This window comes from Dreissena polymorpha, chromosome 14 (assembly GCF_020536995.1).
Source record: "Dreissena polymorpha isolate Duluth1 chromosome 14, UMN_Dpol_1.0, whole genome shotgun sequence".
NCBI lineage: Eukaryota > Metazoa > Mollusca > Bivalvia > Myida > Dreissenidae > Dreissena > Dreissena polymorpha.
Window position 1 is genome coordinate 48,071,127 of NC_068368.1, and position 22,882 is coordinate 48,094,008.

A 22,882-nucleotide genomic window follows, 5' to 3' on the forward strand; every position below is an offset into this window, starting at 1 on the left:
GCTCCATGAGATACACATGCATGCCAAATATGAAGTTGCTATCTTCAATATTGCAAAAGTTATGGCAAATGTTTAAGTTGGGGCAAACAAACAAACAAACAAACAAACCATCAGACAGGGCAAAAACAATATGTCCCCCACTATAGTGGTGGGGGACATAAAAATAATAGTAAACCAAGAAATAGACCATTTGTTATATTACTAGTCCAACCAAGGTCAAGGTTAAAGTGAGAGTGTGTGATATGGATGTATATGAAACATTCAAAAGAGACAACTGTGCACGTATGAAAGAGTTGCAGCTATAGGTGTTGGTTCTAGATGAAAAAATATAACCAAAAGCACCTGTCATGACAGAGAAATGGACAAATCACATACAGAAATATGGCACAAGAGACAAAAGGACACACAATAGGACTATCACTAATTGCCTCCTGTATCACAGTCAGAGCGCATTATATAAGCACACAACAATGATGTTTGTATAATATTTACTTACAAACATATAGAATCATATAAAAACATCTACTGAACATAGCATTCAATACCACCATATCAAATCAAGTTGAATGTACATTTATTAAGTAAACAAGAGCTGTGTTTGTCAAAAACACAATTCCCCGTGTGTATTTCAGAGTTTATTTACAGGTCCTACTGGCCTCTTCAGGAGGTTATAGTAGCCTGACCTGAAAACACAATTCCCCTCTATTGCATCGCTTTAAAATAAAATTTCAATATATCATTTGACAGGTTTAGAAATTATCTCCCTTTTAAAGCTTTTTACTTCCCTTGGATTGAATTTTGTTTACTTTTGACCTTGAAGGATGACCTTGACCTTTAACCACTCAAAATGTGCGGCTCTATGAGATACACATACATGCCAAATATCAAGTTGCTATCTTCAATATTGCAAAATAATGGCCAATGTTAAAGTTTTCGGACGGACTCACGGACAGACAATTCAAATGCTATATGCCACCCTACCGGGGGCAAAATAAAAATAAAAATTGTTGTTATGCATTCTACAGACACCAGTTGATGTTTATTTATTGTGCGGACAAGTACAATAAATTTGTTCAACAAACATGGCAATCAACGTCATGCACTTCAGAATGGTGCAAACACAAACATGAGCTTCAATAAGAACATCCTGATAACGCCAACCATTGATCACCACCGACTGCACATGGCCCGAGCAGTACCAGCCCAAGCTCTTTATTGTCCAATCTAAACCATCTGACATTGACCTTCACAAGCGTATAATTCCAAGGTCATCCAATGTGGTCCACAGTTAATCTCAGTACTGTCCCCTACCTCCCATCGTTACTACTGGGCCCCATACAATTTCCATCCGGGTATTTTTCCTTAAATCTGGTCACAATTTCTGGATCAACCAATCGAACGCCTTCAAGCTGGTTGCCAAGTGTGATCCTGTAGATAACCAAATATCACATGACATATTAGCACCACAAATGGTTATGCACATATTTGAGAAGCCATGTTGAATCTGTACATAATTATGGCCTTGCTTGGTTCCATCAGAATTGTCATTATCATGTCTAATTGGTTTCAAACCATGGGAAATAACTCTTAAAACATGGAAGCAATACTTATATTTCTTGGGAACTGCAATTCCCATTAGTAAGAGTTCACTACCATTTAAGTTTCATTCTAATATCTCTTTTATCCCACTTTTACAGCGAAATCGGTTGATTAAAGCCCCGTTGATTAAATTTCATCTATAATCAACGGCAAGGCTATAATCAATGGCACGAAATGACGTCATCAACTGCCGAACCGGGACTACTTTTTCCCACGCACCTCGTCACCTGTATTTGCCAAGTGCATCAATAATAAAAACAATCTCAAATGTTTGTCAATCTTAATGACCTTAAAACAAAGGAAAGTAGCAAAAAAACGAGTTTTTTGTCATTTATTGTCATTAAAACCTAGTATTAGGTAAATTTAACACTATGCAAATAGGTTCTGTTGTTGTTGCTCCCCTTTGAAGAAGTCAGTTCGAGTTGCTCCCCTTTGACCGTAGAAAACAATCGTCTGGACCAAGAAATCCTGTGTTCATTTACAAGATGTACTCGGATATGCGTCCATCTGATTTTTCTTTAAAGCATCTTTTCTACCTGGCAATACGCACAAATGACACTGCATCCCGGTGATTCTTGCGTCAACAATTGGGTGTCAACAAGTTAGGTCAGATGCTGAAGGCCATGGCAAAAGACGCCGGCTTTCTCAAGCACAAGAGAATAACGAACCACTCAGTTCGCAAATTCCTGGTCCCAAAACTTCGAAATGCAAACATTCCACCCACTGAAACCATGGCCATAACAGGGCACAAAAATGTCCAGTCCATAACCAATTATTCCAACATATCTGTTGAACAGCAGCAAAAGTGTTCATTCTTGCTCAGTCCAGTAAATGTAACAATCCAACAGATTCCTCTTGTTCACCTTCACGCACTGAAACTATGGCCGAAATGCAGCCTAGACAACCGATGTCTACCGTCGAAAAAAATGATCTTGATGTTCGCCCCACCCAGTCACTTCACTTGCAAATGTCTTTCTCTAGTTCGAACAACTTTGCCTCACAATTCTTTGGTGCCACTTTCAACATTCAAAATGTTAATGTATATAATTAGCTTAAATCCAAGTAATCTTTGTTATTTTGTCACGAAATAACCACATATTATAACAAAGAAGGAAATATTGTGCACCTCGTGATCGACTCGATAGTTTGATATCGAAAGTGAATTGTTTGTGGTGTTAGGCTACGTTGTAAACAAATGTAGTTCCTTGTATATAACAACTTAATGTCATATTGATATCATAAAACTTAAAGATTTGCAATTCAATATTATTAAAATTGTAATAAATAACGCTCGACACTTTGTTACAGAACGATATTCTGATTAAAAAAAAATATGATTATTTGATCAGCGGTTATTTTTGGAACGCGGAGTAATACACTGACCTTGGTTACACTACAGTCATTATCAAAGTACGACAAACACTCATGAAAACTTATTTTGTTTAAATAAAAATAGTTTACTGAATAAAAAGTGGGATAAATAGAATAATAGGTTAGTGTTGATTATAGATCAGGTTTATCATGCTCGGCACGAAAACGAAAAAGCACTCGCCAAGGCTCGTGCTTTTTGTTTTCTAAGCCTCGCATGATAAACCTGATCTATAATCAACACTAACCTATTATTCTCTATATAATTTAACAGATATGCATATATAATATTTTTTGTTTTGGGAAATTTATGAAAGGCAATACTGAATGTGGAAAATATTAAAGCAAGCATTATGGTTCTTCTGCACTGCATTTACCCTCAGTTAAATCTATCGATGTATAAAGTCTCATGCTCATGTCTCTTTACGTTGTCAAGATATGCCACGGACAAAAAATACTATGTCCAGATGTACATGTATGCACAGTCCCACAGACAAAATGACTCCATATTACCCTACTCAGGGTTGCACATGCTATTAACCCTTTACCTCTTAGATTCCTATTTTGACGCATTTGTAGTCCCTTAGCAAGTTAAATTTAATTAGAGATCTTTCTTTAAAAATTCAAGTTTTAATGGCTTCATATCCATCCCTTAGATACTGATGAGCAACAAACAGCATACAACCTTAACATACTGCCAGTTACTCGCAGGCTGTTCTGGTTTTATGCTGTTTGCACATAGCCATTTTCAAATCGCTTCTGAGTCAGAAAGTGTTAAAAAGTTCTTGTTAACATCGATTTATACAATTATTAACAGTGCTTTACTTAAGATTTGCTATGCATTATTTAATTTAACACTACTGATGTGTCGTTAAAGTTATTTAATATAAAAAGATGCCACAATATCCAAGTGCCTTACCAGTTTGGCTGAACATTATGTGGTCGTCCAAACAGCTCCACCTTTCTTGTGCCAGGAGAGAGGCGTTCTATGATACCGTATATCTCATCAGGCTTGTGACTAGTAGCACGCACCTACAGTATAAACATATAAATAGAATAAAGGAAACAAGAGCACCGCATAACGGGCGCCAACGCTCGGCTGCGTGTGCAGTTTTGAATAATTGAAAGCTTGTCAGATTATTTTTTTTTAGAGGTCACTGACCTTGACCTTTGACCTAAGGACTCCAAAATGGGTGTGGCGTGTAGAACTCATCAAGGTGCATTTAAATAATAAGTTTCAAAGTTGTAGGTGGAAGCACTTTGATTTTAGAGCCAATGTTCAAAAGGTTAACAAAATGTAAAGGTTTTAGCACGAGGCCTTACGACAAGCTGGCTATGATAATACCTCGGGTTTTCTCCGAAAACCGCCGAGCTAAAAATGATACAACTTTAGCTTACTTTCATTGCAAATACATGTATTTGATTTCAGGTATCAATATTTGGGTATGTGTCTTCATAATTGTTTGTCTAGTATTTCTTACAGTAATAAGGTTCGCCTGCATGTTTGCTCCTCAACTTATTAAACATAACTGCAAATGACTTTGATAGAACAGAAGTATTTGATCAAGTATTTTGATTAATTGTTAAGTTCAATGGTATATATTTAGTAGTAAACAGGAATACACACATGGTTGATATTAACATTTTACCTAACTTAAAAATTTAAACAACCCAAAAACACGTTATTATCACCACTATAGCTGACCAAAACATTACATGTCACACAATGTTACCTCTGCCACGATAACATCACAATCCAATCCTTTATTGACTCCTTTTGGATTTCCTTTAACACCAACCTACAAAAAAATCACAACTCTGTTACTATCAACAAATTTAGAGCACATTGAATGGTGGATCTAAACACACTAAAATGAACATGTAACCCATCAAACATCCTTACATGTAAACTGTAATAAAGATGTAACCTAATAAACTATCATTAATGTAACACAAAAATGATTGCAGCTGTGTAACCTTAATGACATTTTTGTAATGAAGCAAAATGAAAATTTCAGACATACACAAGAACCTACAGTGCAAGTATGCTGGCTACCAACAATAAATTTGTAACCTATAAGTCAATAAAGGTGCAATCTACTATAATAAGACATTAAACTGACCTACTAGACTTTCTTGAAACCTGCCATACTTCCTAGATAAAACTTACCAGTTATTCTAGATGAAACATACAATACATTATAGATGAAACCTACCATACATTATAGATGAAACCTACCATACATTATAGATGAAACCTACCATACATTATAGATGAAACCTACCATACATTATAGATGAAACCTACCATACTTTCTAGATGATACCTACCATACATTCTGGATGAAACCTACCATCCTTTCTAGATGATACCTACCATACATTATAGATGAAACCTACCATACTTTCTAGATGATACCTACCATACATTCTGGATGAAACCTACCATACATTCTAGATGAAACCTACCATACATTCTAGATGAAACCTACCATACATTCTAGATGAAACCTACCATACTTTCTAGATGATACCTACCATACATTCTAGATGAAACCTACCATACTTTCTAGATGATACCTACCATACATTCTAGATGAAACCTACCATACTTTCTAGATGATACCTACCATACATTCTAGATGAAACCTACCATACTTTCTAGATGATACCTACCATACATTCTGGATGAAACCTACCATACATTCTAGATGAAACCAACCATACATTCTAGATGAAACCTACCATCCTTCTTAGATAAAACTTACCAGAAATTTTAGATAAAACCTACCATACATTATAGATGCATATTCCTAGACAATCTAGGTGTTACCTACCAGACCTTCAATATACATGTATTAAATACCAGATATTCTATATGGTACCCTATTTGATGGATAAATGTAACATGCCATTCATCCCCGGTATATAATTTACATATACCAGATATTCTACATGCAAACACAGGAGCATTTCAGGTGATACCTACCAGACAATGTAAGTACAAACTACAAAACATAATTTATTATGAAATAACAGTATGTCATTCAAAGTGTACTATCTACCAGACATTAATGGTATGTAACTCAACATTCTAGACCTGTAATCTACTATATCCTTCTTTTTCTTGTGGTATGTAACCTGCATACTTTCTAGGTGTGTAACCTACCAGACAGTGCTCCTTGCCGTGGTTGAACCAGTGCCCAGTGCGCCCAGTCCGGATGATACGCTGCAGCTGATTGGTCTTCACCCATATGATCTCATCAATGCGCTTGTAACTGTGGGAGTGTAAATAGGAACTATCAATGCCTTGTACACAAACACCAATATACACATACAAAACAATGCACATGTAGGCTCTATTGCTAGGTATTATCACTAGATAAAAAACTTGAGCTTTGTCATAAACAGGCTTAAATAGGCCTAAGAAACCCACCAACTGGGAAAGGGGTGTGGCTGTAATAACAAGTGCAGACCGCTCATCTATTTTTCTTTTTAAAGGCGTAGGGACCTATCTCAATTTCAATCACAAAGGAGGGAAGGGTGGAGTGGAGAGGGGTGTATAGTGTGGGGGTGTGGTCATTTATTACATTATCTTTCAAAAATGCAAAAAAATGCACACAAAAAAAAATATTTTTTTTGGGGGGGGGGGGGGGATATTCTTGGGTGGGATGGTTGGACGGTATTTCAAAAATAAAATAATAAAAATAAATATTTGTGTTTTTTAACCAGGTTTGAAAAAAACAAGAGATGTGTTTGTCAGAAACACAATGCCCCCTTTTGCGTCGCTTTTAATTATTTTTATTTTTTTTTACCTTTGACCTTGAGGATGACCTGGACCTTGAACTTCCACCACTCAAAATGTGCAGCTTTATGAGAACGCCGCTTTGAAATATATTTTTTTTTAACTTTGACCTTGAAGGATAACCTTGACCTTGAAGGATGGCCTTGACCTAGACCTTCCACCACTCAAAATGTGCAGCTTCATGATAAAGCCGCTTTGAAATTTATTTATTTTGACCTGCGACCTTGAAGGATGACCTTGACCTTGAAGAATGACCTTGACCTTCCATCACTCAAAATGTGCAGCTTCATGAGAACGCCACTTTGAATATAATTTTTTTTTATCTTTGACCTTGAAGGATGACCTTGACAGATGACCTTGAACTTCCACCACTCAAAATGTGCAGCTTCATGAGAACGCTGCTTTGAAATTATTATTTAATTTTTTTTTTTTTACCTTGAAGGATGACCTTGACCTTGAACTTCCACCACTCAAAATGTGCAGCTTTATGATAACGCCACTTTGATTTAATTTTATTTTTTACCTTGAAGGATGACCTTGACCTTGAAGGATGACCTTGACCTTGAACTTCCACCAATCAAAATGTGCAGCTTCATGATAACGCCGCTTTGAAATATTTTTGTTTGACCTTTGACCTTAAAGGATGATCTTGACCTTGAAGAATGACCTTGACCTTGAACTTCCACCACTCAAAATGTGCAGCTTCATGAAAACGCGGCTTTGAAATTTTATGTTTTTGTTGACCTTGAAGGATGACCTTGACCTTTCAAAATGTGCAGCTCCATGAGGTACACATGCATGCAAAATATCAAGTTGCTATCTTCAATATTAAAAAAGTTATGGCCAATGTTAAAGTTTTCAGACGGACAGACACCATAAATTTGACATTTGACATTAAGAATGACCTTGACCTTTCACTACTCAAAATGTGCAGCTCCATTAGATACACATGCATGCCAAATATCAAGTTGCTATCTTCAAAAGTGAAAAAGTTATGGCCAATGTTAAAGTTTTAGGACGGACGGACAGACTGACAGACATATTGACGGACAGTTCAACTGCTATATGCCACCCTACCGGGGACATAAAAATTATTTTTTTGGGGTGGGGGGTGGTAAGGTATAGTGTGAGGGTGTGATGGTCATTTATTAGATGATCTTTAATTAAAACAAGAGCTTGTCACAGATCCAAATTCCCGCCGAAATGTGTTTGCTTGTATGACAACATTTGTTTTAGAGAGTAGAATAATATTTGTAAAAACAAATAAAGGGAGATAATTCATTATGCTCCGGACAAAATTTACTTTGAAATCAAATAAAAAGAGATAATTCAAACACTAAGGTAGATAGAGTTATGGTTCTTAGTCACTGCACTTCTCCTACTTGCCATCTGTTTATATTTGAAGTTTCAAGTAAATCCATTCAGTACATTTAGATTATGCTCCGGACAAAAATTTACTTTAAAATTATTTAAAAGGGGAGATAATTTAAAAACTAAGGTAGATAGAGTTATGGTTCTTGGTCACTGCAATTCTCCTAGTTGCCATCTGTTTATATTTCAAGTTTCAAGTAAATCCCTTTAGTAGATTTAGAATTATGATCCGGACAAAAATTTACTTTAAAGTTATATAAAAGGGGAGATAATTCAAAAACTAAGGTAGATAGAGTTATGGTTCTTAGTCACTGCACTTTTCCTACTTGCCATCTGTTTATATTTCAAGTTTCAAGTAAATCCTTTCAGTAGATTTAGAGTTATGATCCGGGCAAAAATTTACTTAAAAATTATATAAAAGGGGAGATAATTAAAAAACTAAGGTAGAGTTTTGGTTCTTGGTCACTGCACTTCTCCTAATTCCCATCTGTTTATATTTTAAATTTCAAGTAAATCACTTCAGTATATTTTGAGTTATGCTCCGGTCAAAAATTTACTTTAAAGTTATATAAAAGGGGAGATAATTCAAAAACTAAGGTAGATAGAGTTATTGTTCTTGGTCACTGCACTTCTCCTAGTTGCCATCTGTTTATATTCTAAGTTTAAAGTACTAGTAAATCTATTGAATAGATTTGGAGCTATGCTCCGGACAAAGTTTCGGCTGGACGGACAGACGGACGGACAGACGGATGGACAGACGGACAGGACCAATTACTTTATCCCCTCCGAATTTTTTAATGGGGGGGAGGATGGTGTTGTTTTTTTACCTTGAGAGTCAAGGTCATTCAAAGGTCAAGGTAAAATTCAACTTGCCAGGTACAGTACCCTCATGATAGCATGAAAGTATTTGAAGTTTTAAAGCAATAGCCTTGATACTTTAGAAGTAAAGTGGATCTAAATACAAAATGTAACAATATATTCAAAGTCACAAAAGGGCCATAATTCCGTAAAAATGACAACCAGAGTAATGCAACTTGTCCTTTACTGTCCCTTATGATAGTTTGCAAGTGTGCCAAGTCCTTTAGGGGTAAAGTGGACCAAAACACAAAACTTAACCAAATTTTCAAGTATAAAGGGCCCATAATTCCGTCAAAATGCCAGTCAGAGTTACATAACTTTGCCTGCACAGTCCCCTTATGATAGTTAGTAAACGGTGCAAGAAAGAAAGCAATAGCTTTCAAAAAATTGGACCTTAACACAAAACTTAACCATATTTTCAATTTTCTAAGTATAAAAAAGGCACATAATTCTGTCAAAATGCCAGTCAGAAGTACATTACTTTGCCTGCACAGTCCCCTTATGATAGTTAGTAAGTGTTGCAAGTATGAAAGCAATAGCTTTGATACTTCAGAAGTAAAATGGACCTAAACACAAAACTTAACCAAAATATTCAATTTTCTAAGTATAAAAAGGGCACATAATTCTGTCAAAATGCATGCCAGAGTTATCTAACTTTGCCTGCCCAGTCCTCTCATGATAGTTAGAAGGTGTACCAAGTTTGAATGCAATAGCATTGATACCTTTCTGAGAAAAGTGGACCTAAACGCAAAACTTAACCGGACGCCAACGCCGACGCCAAGATGATGACAATAGCTCTTTTTTTTTTTTTTTAAATAGATGAGCTAAAAATGAAACATATGGTGAAACATTATACATGTACGAACCTAAAACAGCCATACAATTAATTGTAAAAATGCTCCTTTAACATCAATGCTCAGCCAGGTAACTATAGGTTACTTTAACAATGACTTTTAGTTATAGTAAAATACTCACCCCCATTGTTCAAGGCATTCTCTTCCCAACTCCATAGCTCTAAAATAAACAAGAAACCGTCGAAGACGGGTGATGCTCCCCAAAGTTTTTTTTTGTCACAATATTGCACTATATATTCAGATAAAAGGAAACGTTTTGAGGGGCATAACTTTGGACAAAATAATACAATGGCTGGTTTAGCAAATTAAAATTTTCAAAGGGCCATAACTCTCTAAATAAATCATCTAACCAGAACCCACTTATAACATGTGCATCTCCTCAAGGGAGTTAAGCTTCCCATAAAGCTTCATTGTATTCCAGTCAGAAGTTGGGGAGAAATAGCCCAGACAAGAATTGCACTATATGTACAGTTTAAAGAAAATTTAAAAGGGCCATGACTCTGTGAAAAATCATCCGACCATAACCGGCTGATAATATGCACATCTCCTGTTGGTAGTGAAGCTTCCCATAAAGTTTCATTGAATTCCCGTAATAAGTTGCTGAGAAATCGCTCGGACAAGAATTGCACTATATGTACAATGGAAATTTCAAAGGGCCATAACTCTGTGAAAAATCATCCGACGAGAACCAGCTGATTAAATACACATCTCCTCTTGGTAGTGAAGCTTCCCATAAAGTTTCATTGAATTCCCGTAACAAGTTGCCGAGAGATAGCTCAGACAAGAATTGCACCATATGTACAATGGAAAATTTCGAAGGGCCATAACTCTGTGAAAAATCATCCGACGTGAACCGGTTGATAATATGCACATCTCCTCTTGGAAGTGAAGCTTTCCATAAAGTTTCATTGCATTTCCGTCATTAGTTGCTGAGAAATATCCCGGACAAGAATTGCACTATATTTACAGTTAATGGAAAATTTCAAAGGGCCATAACTCTGTGAAAAATCATCCGACCAGAACCGGCTGATAATATGCACATCTCCTCTTGGTAGTGAAGCTTCCCATAAAGTTTAATTCAATTCCGGTCATTAATTGCTGAGAAATAGCCCGGCCAAGAATTGCACTATATGTACAGTTAATGGAAAATTTCAAAGGGCCATAACTCTGTAAAAATCATCCGACCAGAACCCGCTGATAATAAGCACATCTCCTCTTGGTAGTGAAGCTTCCCAGAAAGTTTCATTGAATTCCGGTCATTAGTTGCTGAGAAATAGCCCGGACAAAAAATTGTGCATGGACGGACGGACGCACGGACAGACGAAGCGGCGACTATATGCTCCCCCCCAAATTTTTTGGGGGAGCATAATTATAGAAAATATAATCACTTGTACAAAGCTGATGGATTGTCCTAAATATATACTAATACTAATCATACAATTGATCAGAAAAAGGCATTATAGTTAATTAACTACAGTTATTCTATGCCTCACATTTTCATATCATTTATTATTTTTATGCGAGGGACAGCACTATAGACTATGCAATCTGTAATGCCTCCCTGCAACTTTGTAAACAACAACACCATTACGCATCAATAACCCACAGAACACGCATCCAAAATATATTATCCTGCATCTTAAAAGTAAAGAACGCCAACAACATAACCTGTTTGTGTTGTCATTCAACATCTTTACATTAACCAACTACACCAGCAAGATTTCCTGGTCAAAAGGGTTTGCCTGCCCGTTGAAAGGGGCTTAAATGCATGTGTGTAAAATGATGACCAGATAAGCTTGTACGGTCGCACAGTATTAACAGTGTCAGCACTTACTGCCTAAACTGGATTTTTGTCAACAAAAGTCTTCCTTTAAACGAAAAATACAATATATTAGAAAGTGTTGTACATGATTAGCCTGTGCAGACTACACAGGCTTATATAGGACGACATGCATAAAAAAACACTTCACAGAGCGAGGCTCCTGTATATACCTACCAGTGACCCAGAGGAACATGTATATACCTGCCAGTGACCCCGAGGAACATGTATATACCTGCCAGTGACCCAGAGGAACATGTATAAACCTACCAGTGACCCAGAGGAACATGTATATACCTGCCAGTGACCCAGAGGAACATGTATATACCTGCCAGTGACCCAGAGGAACATGTATATACCTGCCAGTGACCCAGAGGAACATGTATATACCTACCAGTGACCCAGAGGAACATGTTTATACCTGCCAGTGACCCAGAGGAACATGTATATACCTGCCAGTGACCCAGAGGAACATGTTTATACCTGCCAGTGACCCAGAGGAGCATGTATATACCTGCCGGTGACCCAGAGGAACATGTTTATACCTGCCAGTGACCCAGAGGAGCATGTATATACCTGCCAGTGACCCAGAGGAACATGTATATACCTGCCAGTGACCAAGAGGAACATGTATATACCTGCCAGTGACCCAAAGGAACATGTGTATACCTGCCAGTGACCCAGAGGAACATTAATATACCTGCCAGTGTCCAAGAGGAACATGTATACCTGCCAGTGACCCAGAGGGACATGTATATACCTGCCAGTGACCCAGAGGAACATGTATATACCTGCCAGTGACCCAGAGGAACATGTATATACCTGCCAGTGACCCAGATGAACATGTATATACCTACCAGTGACCCAGAGGAACATGTATATACCTTCCAGTGACCCAGACGAACATGTATATATCTGCCAGTGACCCAGAGAAACATGTATATACCTGCCAGTGACCCAGAGGAACATGTATATACCTGCCAGTGACCCAGAGGAACATGTATATACCTACCAGTGACCCAGAGGAACATGTATATACCTGCCAATTACCAAGAGGAACATGTATATACCTGCCAGTGACCCAGAGGAACATGTATATACCTGCCAGTGACCCAGAGGAACATGTATATACCTACCAGTGACCCAGAGGAACATGTATATACCTACCAGTGACCCAGAGGAACATGTATATACCTGCCAGTGACCCAGAGGAACATGTATATACCTGCCAGTGACCCAGAGGAACATGTATATACCTACCAGTGACCCAGAGGAACATGTGTCCTGTATATACCTACCAGTGACCCAGAGGAACATGAATCCTATATATACCTGCCAGTGACCCAGAGGAACATGTATATACCTACCAGTGACCCAGAGGAACATGTATCCTGTATATACCTACCAGTGACCCAGAGGAACATGTATCCTATATATACCTGCCAGTGACCCAGAGGATCATGTATATACCTACCAGTGACCCAGAGGAACATAAATATTCCTGCCAGTGACCCAGAGGAACATGTATCCTGTATATACCTACCAGTGACCCAGAGGAACATGTATCCTATATATACCTGCCAGTGATCCAGAGGAACATGAATATACCTGCCAGTGACCCAGAAGAAAATGTATCCTGTATATACGTACCAGTGACCCAGAGGAACATAAATCCTGTATATACCTGCCAGTGACCCGGAGGAACATGTATCCTGTATATACCTTCCAGTGACCCAGAGGAACATGTATCCTATATATAGCTGCCAGTGACCCAGAGGAACATGAATATACCTGCCAGTGACCCGGAGAAACATGTATCTTATATATACCTGCCAGTGACCCAGAGGAACATGTATATACCTGCCAGTGACCCAGAGGAATATGTATATACCTGCCAGTGACCCGGAGGAACATGTATCCTGTATATACCTGCCAGTGACCCAGAGGAACATGTATATACCTGCCAGTGACCCGGAGGAACATGTATCCTGTATATACCTGCCAGTGACCCAGAGGAACATGTATATACCTGCCAGTGACCGGGAGGAACATGTATCCTGTATATACCTGCCAGTGACCCAGAGGTACATGTGTATACCTGCCAGTGACTCAGAGGAACATGTATCCTGTATATACCTGCCAGTGACCCGGATGAACATGTATCCTGTATATACCTACCAGTGACCCAGAGGAACATGTATATACCTGTCAGTGACCCAGAGGAACATGTATATACCTGTCAGTGACTCAGAGGAACATGTATCCTGTATATACCTGCCAGTGACCCATAGCAACATATATTGTGTATATAACTGCCAGTGACCCAGAGGAACATGTATATACCTGCCAGTGACCCACAGGAACATGTATCCTGTATATACCTGCCAGTGACCCAGAGGAACATGTATCCATCATCCTGCATCTTAGGGACTGGCATCTTCCTCATCTCATCGTCACTCATGGTACCGTATGGCAGTTCCATGTGGATGTCCCAGGGTGGGTCAGCCATGATCACCGCGCACTTGCCCAGCACCGCCATGTCCAGGTACCGGATGTCACACTGGACCCACTACCATGGACAAAAATAGGAGTCTTGCTCTGACAGTACTTCAACCTTTTTGTTTTTGTTTAAACAAAAACAGTCTAGGCCAAAAGTGTCATCCTTGATTAGCGTTTGCCGACTGACGTGACACTTTACGGACTTGTAAGGGTCGTGGATGTCACACTGGATCCACTGGGATGTCACACTGGATCCACTAGGATGGACACAAATACGCATCTCGTTCTGGTAAAATGGGGCTTATTGCTTGTGCCATTAGTGTTGTCCCGGATAAGCCTGTGCTGTTTAGGGATTACACTTTCCTTTTTTAATTGAATATTTGTTTCTACTACAAAAAACATGTCAAGGTGGTAGTTTTCATCCCAGATTAGCCTGCGTGGACAACCCTTTACAATATGCAAAATTGATCACCTACATGTCCTGCAGCTGCTAGCTAAATTGAAATGGACTTTTCAACATGCTGCTTAGATTGTGGATCAATCATTGTTTATTACTTTCTATATAAAATGACTGGAACCTTTACCATTAAAAATATCTGTACCCATAAAACTTTATAAAACAAAATTTTTAACAGCAAGCATTTTTTAAACTTGCTTAAAACGAGAAACAAAGAATAATCAAACACATAATCTCTTCATAAACATATAAAAACTGAAGATTTGCCAAAATTCTGATTTACCACAAAATCCTCTAACAACTTTTCTTAAGAGCACATAGCTCAGGAAAATGTGGATTACAAAGAATGATATAAACGTATTGCTTACAACACTTGAGAAATAAGATAAAATGTTCACTCCGAAAACTTACCGCTTTACATTTTAATATGATGGACCTACAGACAAGCTGACTGACTGAGGGACTCTAATATACCCTATCTTAAACTTCGAATGCAAGGCATGAAAAACACAACCCGCCTACCTGTGGAGGAAACATGTTCACTTGCTCTCCGGTGTCCAACATCTTTGTGGGGTTCAACTCCCTTTTTGCGACCTTGACTTCAGGATAGTCCACCTGGTAGTGGACGTACTGAAAAAGCAAGGACATCATCATTTGAACCTAGTTCTGAGAAAACTTGGACTAATTCATGTGCGTAAAATATTGTCCGAGATTAGCCTGTGCAGTCCACACAGGCTAATCAGGGAGGCCACTCTACACTTCTCAGGAGAATTCTTCTTTTAAAAGGAAGTCTCTTCTAAGTAAAAATTCAGTTTAGGGGGAAGGTACTGAGCCTCTTATTAGCCTGTGTGGACTGCACAGGCTAATCTGTGATTACACTTTACAATCATGCCATAAGCCATTTTTCCCCAGAAATAAGCTCTATTACTTTAGAATATGAACTGAGTAATGTGCAACATGATATACTCTAGAACCAGTGTTACACTGCTTTGGACTGCTTGTGTGAGAAAAAGGATTGAATCAATGTATGTATAAACCATTAAATGTGTAACAATACATCGGTGCACCTTCTTAGGACAGATCATCAATAATAACAGAATAACACAGGCGACTTAAGAGCTGCTCATTACGAGCACAAAAAGTGTTACTTTTGTGTGATTGAAATGCACCATGAATGTGGATAAAATTTATTTCATGTATCTCAACTTGATTGGTTGACTGTTGTTAGTGAATCAACAAAATAAAAGTATTGTAATATATTTAAAATGCATTTCAGTACAAGCCATACACAGTTCTTTATTTTCCTGAGCAAATCCATCCACAAAATAATAATTTTCTTTTAACTAACTTCGACCTATACATTTCAGCAGCCCACTTACCTTGCAGGTATCCATGTGAAAGCATGTGTTCAAGAAGGAGCAGTCACCCAGAGACTCTGAAACATTACAGAGGGATTTCTTTCAGGAACATATTGGAAACAAGGCCATTGAAACTTGTTAACTTAAACAGTCGAAAACCCGATGGCTCAAACTCGCTTGGTTCAAATTTCCTGTTGTCTCAAACTCTACTTGAACATTGATTTTGTTTGCTACATATTAATATAAATTTCTGTCGGATGGCTTGAATTTGTATGGGTCGAATAATTGGATGGCTAAAACTGTTTGCTCCGTCCTAATCACAATTTTCACCAATAGTTTTGTCTGTTTTGCCGGACTTGGCTTTGGGTGCATAAAGCTGTTAATCGATTAGGAACGCTTGATTGAAGGCACGCCATAATTGCAAACATGTCATTGACTGAATCAAATCATTAATTTGAGTAAAAGATAACATTTTTAACTTAATATGGCGTGTACAATTTCAATTTTATGGAAAATAAAACTTTGCAACTAAACAAAAACTCATGAACAAAATACCGACATCATGTCATTCTTATAAAAAAAATATAAAAAAAAATAATTAAATACAAGTACTCTTTAATATTCCAGTGATGTTATATGTGCTTCATGTTTGGTTTCTTAGTGCTGTTTTTGTAATTGTGCTTTGTAAAAACTTGCTGATATAATATACATTTATTATTCTCTTTTATCACATGCCATACCCTGTTTCCCATGTAATATGACCATTACGAATATTTTCATCTTACACATGTAATACACTTTTAAGCGTTTTCATTTGCTTATTTTCGTTCCATTGACCAATCACATTTTGTTATTTTGCTGAAATGATGTTGCAACGCCAAATGACGTCACGAAATGTAAACAACATTCTAGATTTATCATTATGTTTGCGTAAATATTTATTTAATTTGCTCATTTAAAAGCATGTGATAAAAAAGATCTGACACTCATTGTAATTTCATACCATATTTTATAAAACTTGTCCAGGAACTTCGTTAGTAAGCTTGCCAATGGCTCGCTTAGTAAAAAAATTCCTGAACTCTTTAATAAAATATGATATGATATGAAAACTCGTGCCAGATCCAATATTTATTCAAAAGCAGAAAGTGGTGAGGAGGAAATCTATTGCAGGTTCATGTTTGTTAACATAAGTATTTTAGAACCAGTTGGCTCGATTTCCAGATGACTGGAACTTTAGTTGTCGGTCCCGGTGAGTTTGATCCGTTGGGTTTCGACTGTACTGGAAAACTAGCAAACAGAGAAAATACTCAAATCTGAAACAATTATACATGTGTAAGCGCAATTCCAAATGAGAGAAATTAAGGATGAGACATAATCAAAGCAGTATTTTAAAACTATTAAGTATTTATGATCATATTGAATACCTCAGACAACTCCTTACCGTCTGTATGTTTGTGTATGATCTTCTTGAAGTGCAGTTTCTTGCAGGTGACATTGGGCTGCCCTGCCTTACACCCCTCCTTAGTCTCAAACTGGCAAAACTCCTGCAGCTGGGCCCCTAAAGAAAACCAAGGAACATTACAGCAGTTGGGCCAATACAACACACAGGGGAGCAATACAGTAGCTGGGCCCCTATAACTTATAGGACAGCATAACATCAGTTGGGTCCCTAAAACACACAGGGGAACATTACAGCAGTTGGGACCCTATAACACAAAGAGGAGCAATACAGTATCTGGGCCCTTATAACTCATAGGAGAGCTTTACAGCAAGGAGAGGGTTTTATTTCACAAATTTGGGAATATTAGCTATAAAATACTCTTTAAATTGGAAATCTAAGTGAATATTCAACTTAATTTGAGAAGAAATTTTACTTGATTGATGGATATGAGGTGAAGAATTAATTATAAAAGAACATTAAATTAGATTGTTTTAATAAAAAAAAACACAATTACTTTTTATTTCGTAAAATTGTTTCAACACCTTCAACAGGTTTCTTTTTTTCAAACATCAGAGAGTCAAACCATCAGTCATGCATTTTAGTACTAAATGTGTGAAAAAAACAACGTATTGCACTGTGAATATGACCTAATTTGTTAAAATCAAGTTTCCTTATGGCTGCTAGGGTTATTTAAAAGATGTTTTTACTAAAAAGAATAACATCTTAGGTGACCTTTAACAGAAGCTTTTCCAGCAATATCAATCTACACAGAACTAGAGCTTTGTCATAGACGTGATGTATACCCCCACATGCCGCATTGACACAGACTATATTTTGCATGCTGTCTGCACAAAACAAGAGAATCTAATTTATGGCGATTTTTAAGAAGTATAATGCCATTATCATTTATGGCCATTTTGACCTTTGAACTCTTGAATTCTTTTGCATGACACTCTCTCCAATGACTGAGAACAAAACAAATGTACAGAGTCATTTTAAAATCTCACAAAGAATGACATAGTTATGGCCCGGACAATGGCCCGGACAAGCTCATTTATGGCCATTTTTCACTTTAAAACTCCAAGTGCGACATTGACCATGGAGATATCGACGTAATTCTTTTACATGATACAGTGTCCAATGATTGTGAACAAATGTAGAGAGTAATTTTCAAATCTCACAATGAATTACATAGTTATGGCCCGGACAAGATCATTTATGGCCATTTTTGACCTTTGAACTCACAGTGTGACCTTGACATTGCAGATATCTACGTAATTCTTTTGCATGACACACCGTCCAATAATTGTAAACAAATGTGCCAAATGATTAAAAATCTCACAATGAAACGACATAGTAATGACCCGGACAAGCTCATTTGTGGCCATTTTTCGCCTTTGAACTCAAATTGTGTTCTAACCTTGGAGATATTAACGTAATTCTTTTGGGCGACACACCTTCCAATGATGGTGAACAAATGTGCCAAATGATTTTACAATTACACAATGAACAACATAGTTATGGCCCGGACAAGCTCATTTATGGCCATTTTTGACATTTGATCTCAAAATGTGACCTTGACCTTGGAGATATCGGCGTAATTCTTTCGCGCGACACACCGTCCAATGATGGTGAACAAATGAGCCATATGATTTTAAAATCTCATAATGAACGACATAGTTATGGCCCAGACAAGCTCATTTATGGCCATTTTTGAAATTTAACTCAAAGTGTGACCTTGACCACGGAGATATCAATGTAATTCTTTTGCGCGACACACCGTCCAATGATGGTGAACAAATGTGCCAAATGATTTTAAAGTCTCACAATAATCAACAAAGTTATGTACCGGACAAGCATTTGACTTTTGAACTCAAAGTGTGACCTTGACCTTGGAGTTATCGACTTAATTCTTTCGCGCGACACACCGTCTAATGATGGTGAACAAATGTACCAAGTCATTTTAAAACAATAAATGACAGTAATGGTCCGGACAAACCTTTGCTTAAAAACGCACTTAGTGACCTCGTTACCTAGTTTTTGACCCGGCATGACCCATATTTAAATGTTACCTAGACATCATCTAGATACAACTTCTGACCAAGTTTGGTTAAGATCGAATGAAATTTTGGGACAGACTGACAGACCGACCGACAAAGTGACTCCTATATAGCCTCCATTATCAATGGTAATGGTAGTATAAAAAGGCAATGTTGAGACTAAGATTTAAAAATATTTGTTGTGTGAAGAATTGAAATTAAAACAGGATGCGCTCTATATATCTGAATCATACCTCCCTGAGGTTTGAACCTTTCCATCAAGCTCTATATCATTCCTCCATGTGACTTGAACCTCTCCATCAAGCTCTATAGCATACCTCCCTGAGACTTGAACCTCTCCATCAAGCTCTATAGCATACCTCCCTGAGGCTTGAACCTCTCCATCAAGCTCTATAGCATACCTCCCTGAGACTTGAACCTCTCCATCAAGCTCTATAGCATACCTCCCTGTGACTTGAACCTCTCCATCAATCTTTAAATCATACCTCCCTGAGACTTGAACCTCTCCATCAATCTCTATATCATTCCTCAATGTGACTCGAAACTTTCCATGAAGCTCTATATCATACTGCCCTGTCACTTGAACCTTTCCATCAAGCTCTATATCATACCTCCATGTGACTTGAACCTTTCCATCAAGCTCTATATCATACCTCCATGTGACTTGAACCTCTCCATCAATCTCAATATCATACCTGCCTGTGACTTGAACCTTTCCATCAAGCTCTATATCATACCTCCTTATGACTTGAACCTTTCCATCAAGCTCTATATCATACCGCCCTGTGAAATGAGCCTTTCCATCAAGCTCTGTATCATTCCTCCATGTGACTTGAACCTCTCCATCACGCTCTATATCATTCCTCCTTGTGACTTGAGCCTTTCCATCAAGCTCTATATCATACCTCCTTGTGACTTGAGCCTTTACATTAAGCTCAATATATTATACCTCCCTGAAACTTGAACCTTTCCATCAAGCTCTATATCATTCCTGCCTGTGACTTGAACCTCTCCATCAAGCTCTAGATCATACCTGCCTGTGACTTGAACCTCTCCATCAAGCTCTATAGCATACCTCCCTGTGACTTGAACCTCTCCATCAAGCTCTATATCATTCCTCCATGTGACTTGAGCCTTTCCATCAAGCTCTATATCATACCTCCCTGAGACTTGAACATCTCCATCAAGCTCTTTATCATACCTCCTTGTGACATGAGCCTTTCCATCACGCTCTATATCATTCCTCCTTGTGACTTGAGCCTTTCCATCAAGCTCTATATCATACCTCCTTGTGACTTCAGCCTTTACATTAAGCTCAATATATTATACCTCCCTGAAACTTGAACCTTTCCATCAAGCTCTATATCATTCCTGCCTGTGACTTGAACCTCTCCATCAAGCTCTAGATCATACCTGCCTGTGACTTGAACCTCTCCATCAAGCTCTATAGCATACCTCCCTGAGACTTGAACCTCTCCATCAAGCTCTATAGCATACCTCCCTGAGACTTGAACCTCTCCATCAAGCTCTATAGCATACCTCCCTGAGACTTGAACCTCTCCATCAAGCTCTATAGCATACCTTCCTGAGACTTGAACCTCTCCATCAAGCTCTATAGCATACCTCCCTGAGACTTGAACCTCTCCATCAAGCTCTATATCATTCCTGCCTGTGACTTGAACCTCTCCATCAAGCTCTATAGCATACCTCCCTGAGACTTGAACCTCTCCATCAAGCTCTATATCATTCCTCAATGTGACTTGAAACTTTCCATGAAGCTCTATATCATACTGCCCTGTCACTTGAACCTTTCCATCAAGCTCTATATCATACCTCCATGTGACTTGAACCTTTCCATCAAGCTCTATATCATACCTCCATGTGACTTGAACCTCTCCATCAATCTCAATATCATACCTGCCTGTGACATGAACCTTTCCATCAAGCTCTATATCATACCTCCTTATGACTTGAACCTTTCCATCAAGCTCTATATCATACCGCCCTGTGACATGAGCCTTTCCATCAAGCTCTGTATCATTCCTCCATGTGACTTGAACCTCTCCATAACGCTCTATATCATTCCTCCTTGTGACTTGAGCCTTTCCATTAAGCTCTATATCATACCTCCTTGTGACTTGAGCCTTTACATTAAGCTCAATATATTATACCTCCCTGAAACTTGAACCTTTCCATCAAGCTCTATATCATTCCTGCCTGTGACTTGAACCTTTCCATCAAGCTCTAGATCATACCTGCCTGTGACTTGAACCTTTCCATCAAGCTCTATATCATTCCTGCCTGTGACTTGAACCTTTCCATCAAGCTCTATATCATTCCTGCCTGTGACTTGAACCTTTCCATCAAGCTCTATATCATTCCTCCATGTGACTTGAACCTCTCCATCAAGCTCTATAGCATACCTCCCTGAGACTTGAACCTTTCCATCAAGCTCTATATCATACCGCCCTGTGACTTGAACCTCTCCATCAAGCTCTATAGCATACCTCCCTGTGACTTGAACCTCTCCATCAAGCTCTATATCATTCCTCCATGTGACTTGAGCCTTTCCATCAAGCTCTATATCATACCTCCCTGAGACTTGAACATCTCAATCAAGCTCTTTATCATACCTCCTTGTGACATGAGCCTTTCCATCAAGCTCTTTATCATTCCTCCATCTGACTTGAACCTCTCCATCAAGCTCTATAGCATACCTCCCTGAGACTTGAACCTCTCCATCAAGCTCTTTATCATACCTCCTTGTGACATGAGCCTTTCTTTCAAGCTCTATATCTTATACCTCCCTGAGACTTGAGCCTTTCCATCAAGCTCTATATCATACTGCCCTGTGACTTGAACCTTTCCATCAAGCTCTATATCATTCCTCCATGCGACTTGAACCTCTCCATCAAGCTCTATATCATATATCCTTGTGACTTTAACCTTTCCATTAAGCTCTTTATCATTCCTTCATGTGATTTGAACCTTTCCATCAAGCTTTATAGCATACCTCCTTGTGACTCGAACCTCTCCATCAATCTCTATATCATACCTCCTTGTGACTTTAACCTTTCCATTGATCTCTATATCATACCTCCCTGAGACTTCACCTCTCCATCAATCTTAATATCATACCTCCCTGAGACTTAAACCTCTCCATCAATCTCTATAGCATACCTCCCTGAGACTTGAACCTCTCCATCCATCTCTATAGCATACCTCCCTGAGACTTAAACCTCTCCATCAATCTCTATAGCATACCTCCCTGAGACTTGAACCTCTCCATCAATCTCTATATCATACCTCCCTGTGACTTGAACCTCTCCATCAATCTTTAAATCATACCTCCCTGAGACTTGAACCTCTCCATCAATCTCAATAGCATACCTC

At 38.3% G+C, this 22,882-nt stretch overlaps 1 protein-coding gene and 1 long non-coding RNA gene across 2 annotated transcripts in view; both read right to left on the reverse strand.

Moving 5' to 3' along the window:
• Positions 1–1,028: 1,028 nt before the first annotated feature.
• The window catches only part of LOC127856987 (N6-adenosine-methyltransferase catalytic subunit-like), a 38,678-nt gene continuing 16,824 nt past the window's right edge, over positions 1,029–22,882 (reverse strand). The window contains exons 8-16 of the mRNA XM_052393228.1: positions 17,430–17,546; positions 16,010–16,065; positions 15,153–15,260; positions 14,056–14,243; positions 9,977–10,015; positions 6,137–6,245; positions 4,701–4,766; positions 3,887–3,999; positions 1,029–1,428 (exon numbers count right to left, since the gene is read on the reverse strand). Of these exons, the coding sequence (XP_052249188.1) occupies positions 1,308–1,428; positions 3,887–3,999; positions 4,701–4,766; positions 6,137–6,245; positions 9,977–10,015; positions 14,056–14,243; positions 15,153–15,260; positions 16,010–16,065; positions 17,430–17,546 (917 nt within the window). The 3' untranslated portion in view covers positions 1,029–1,307. The remainder of the gene's footprint in view (positions 1,429–3,886; positions 4,000–4,700; positions 4,767–6,136; positions 6,246–9,976; positions 10,016–14,055; positions 14,244–15,152; positions 15,261–16,009; positions 16,066–17,429; positions 17,547–22,882) is intronic.
• Positions 11,858–14,011, reverse strand: LOC127856989 (uncharacterized). The gene is made up of 4 exons (XR_008038275.1): positions 13,673–14,011; positions 12,745–12,837; positions 11,941–12,064; positions 11,858–11,878 (listed from the first exon to the last, which is right to left on the reverse strand). It is a non-coding gene; the product is annotated as an uncharacterized LOC127856989 (long non-coding RNA).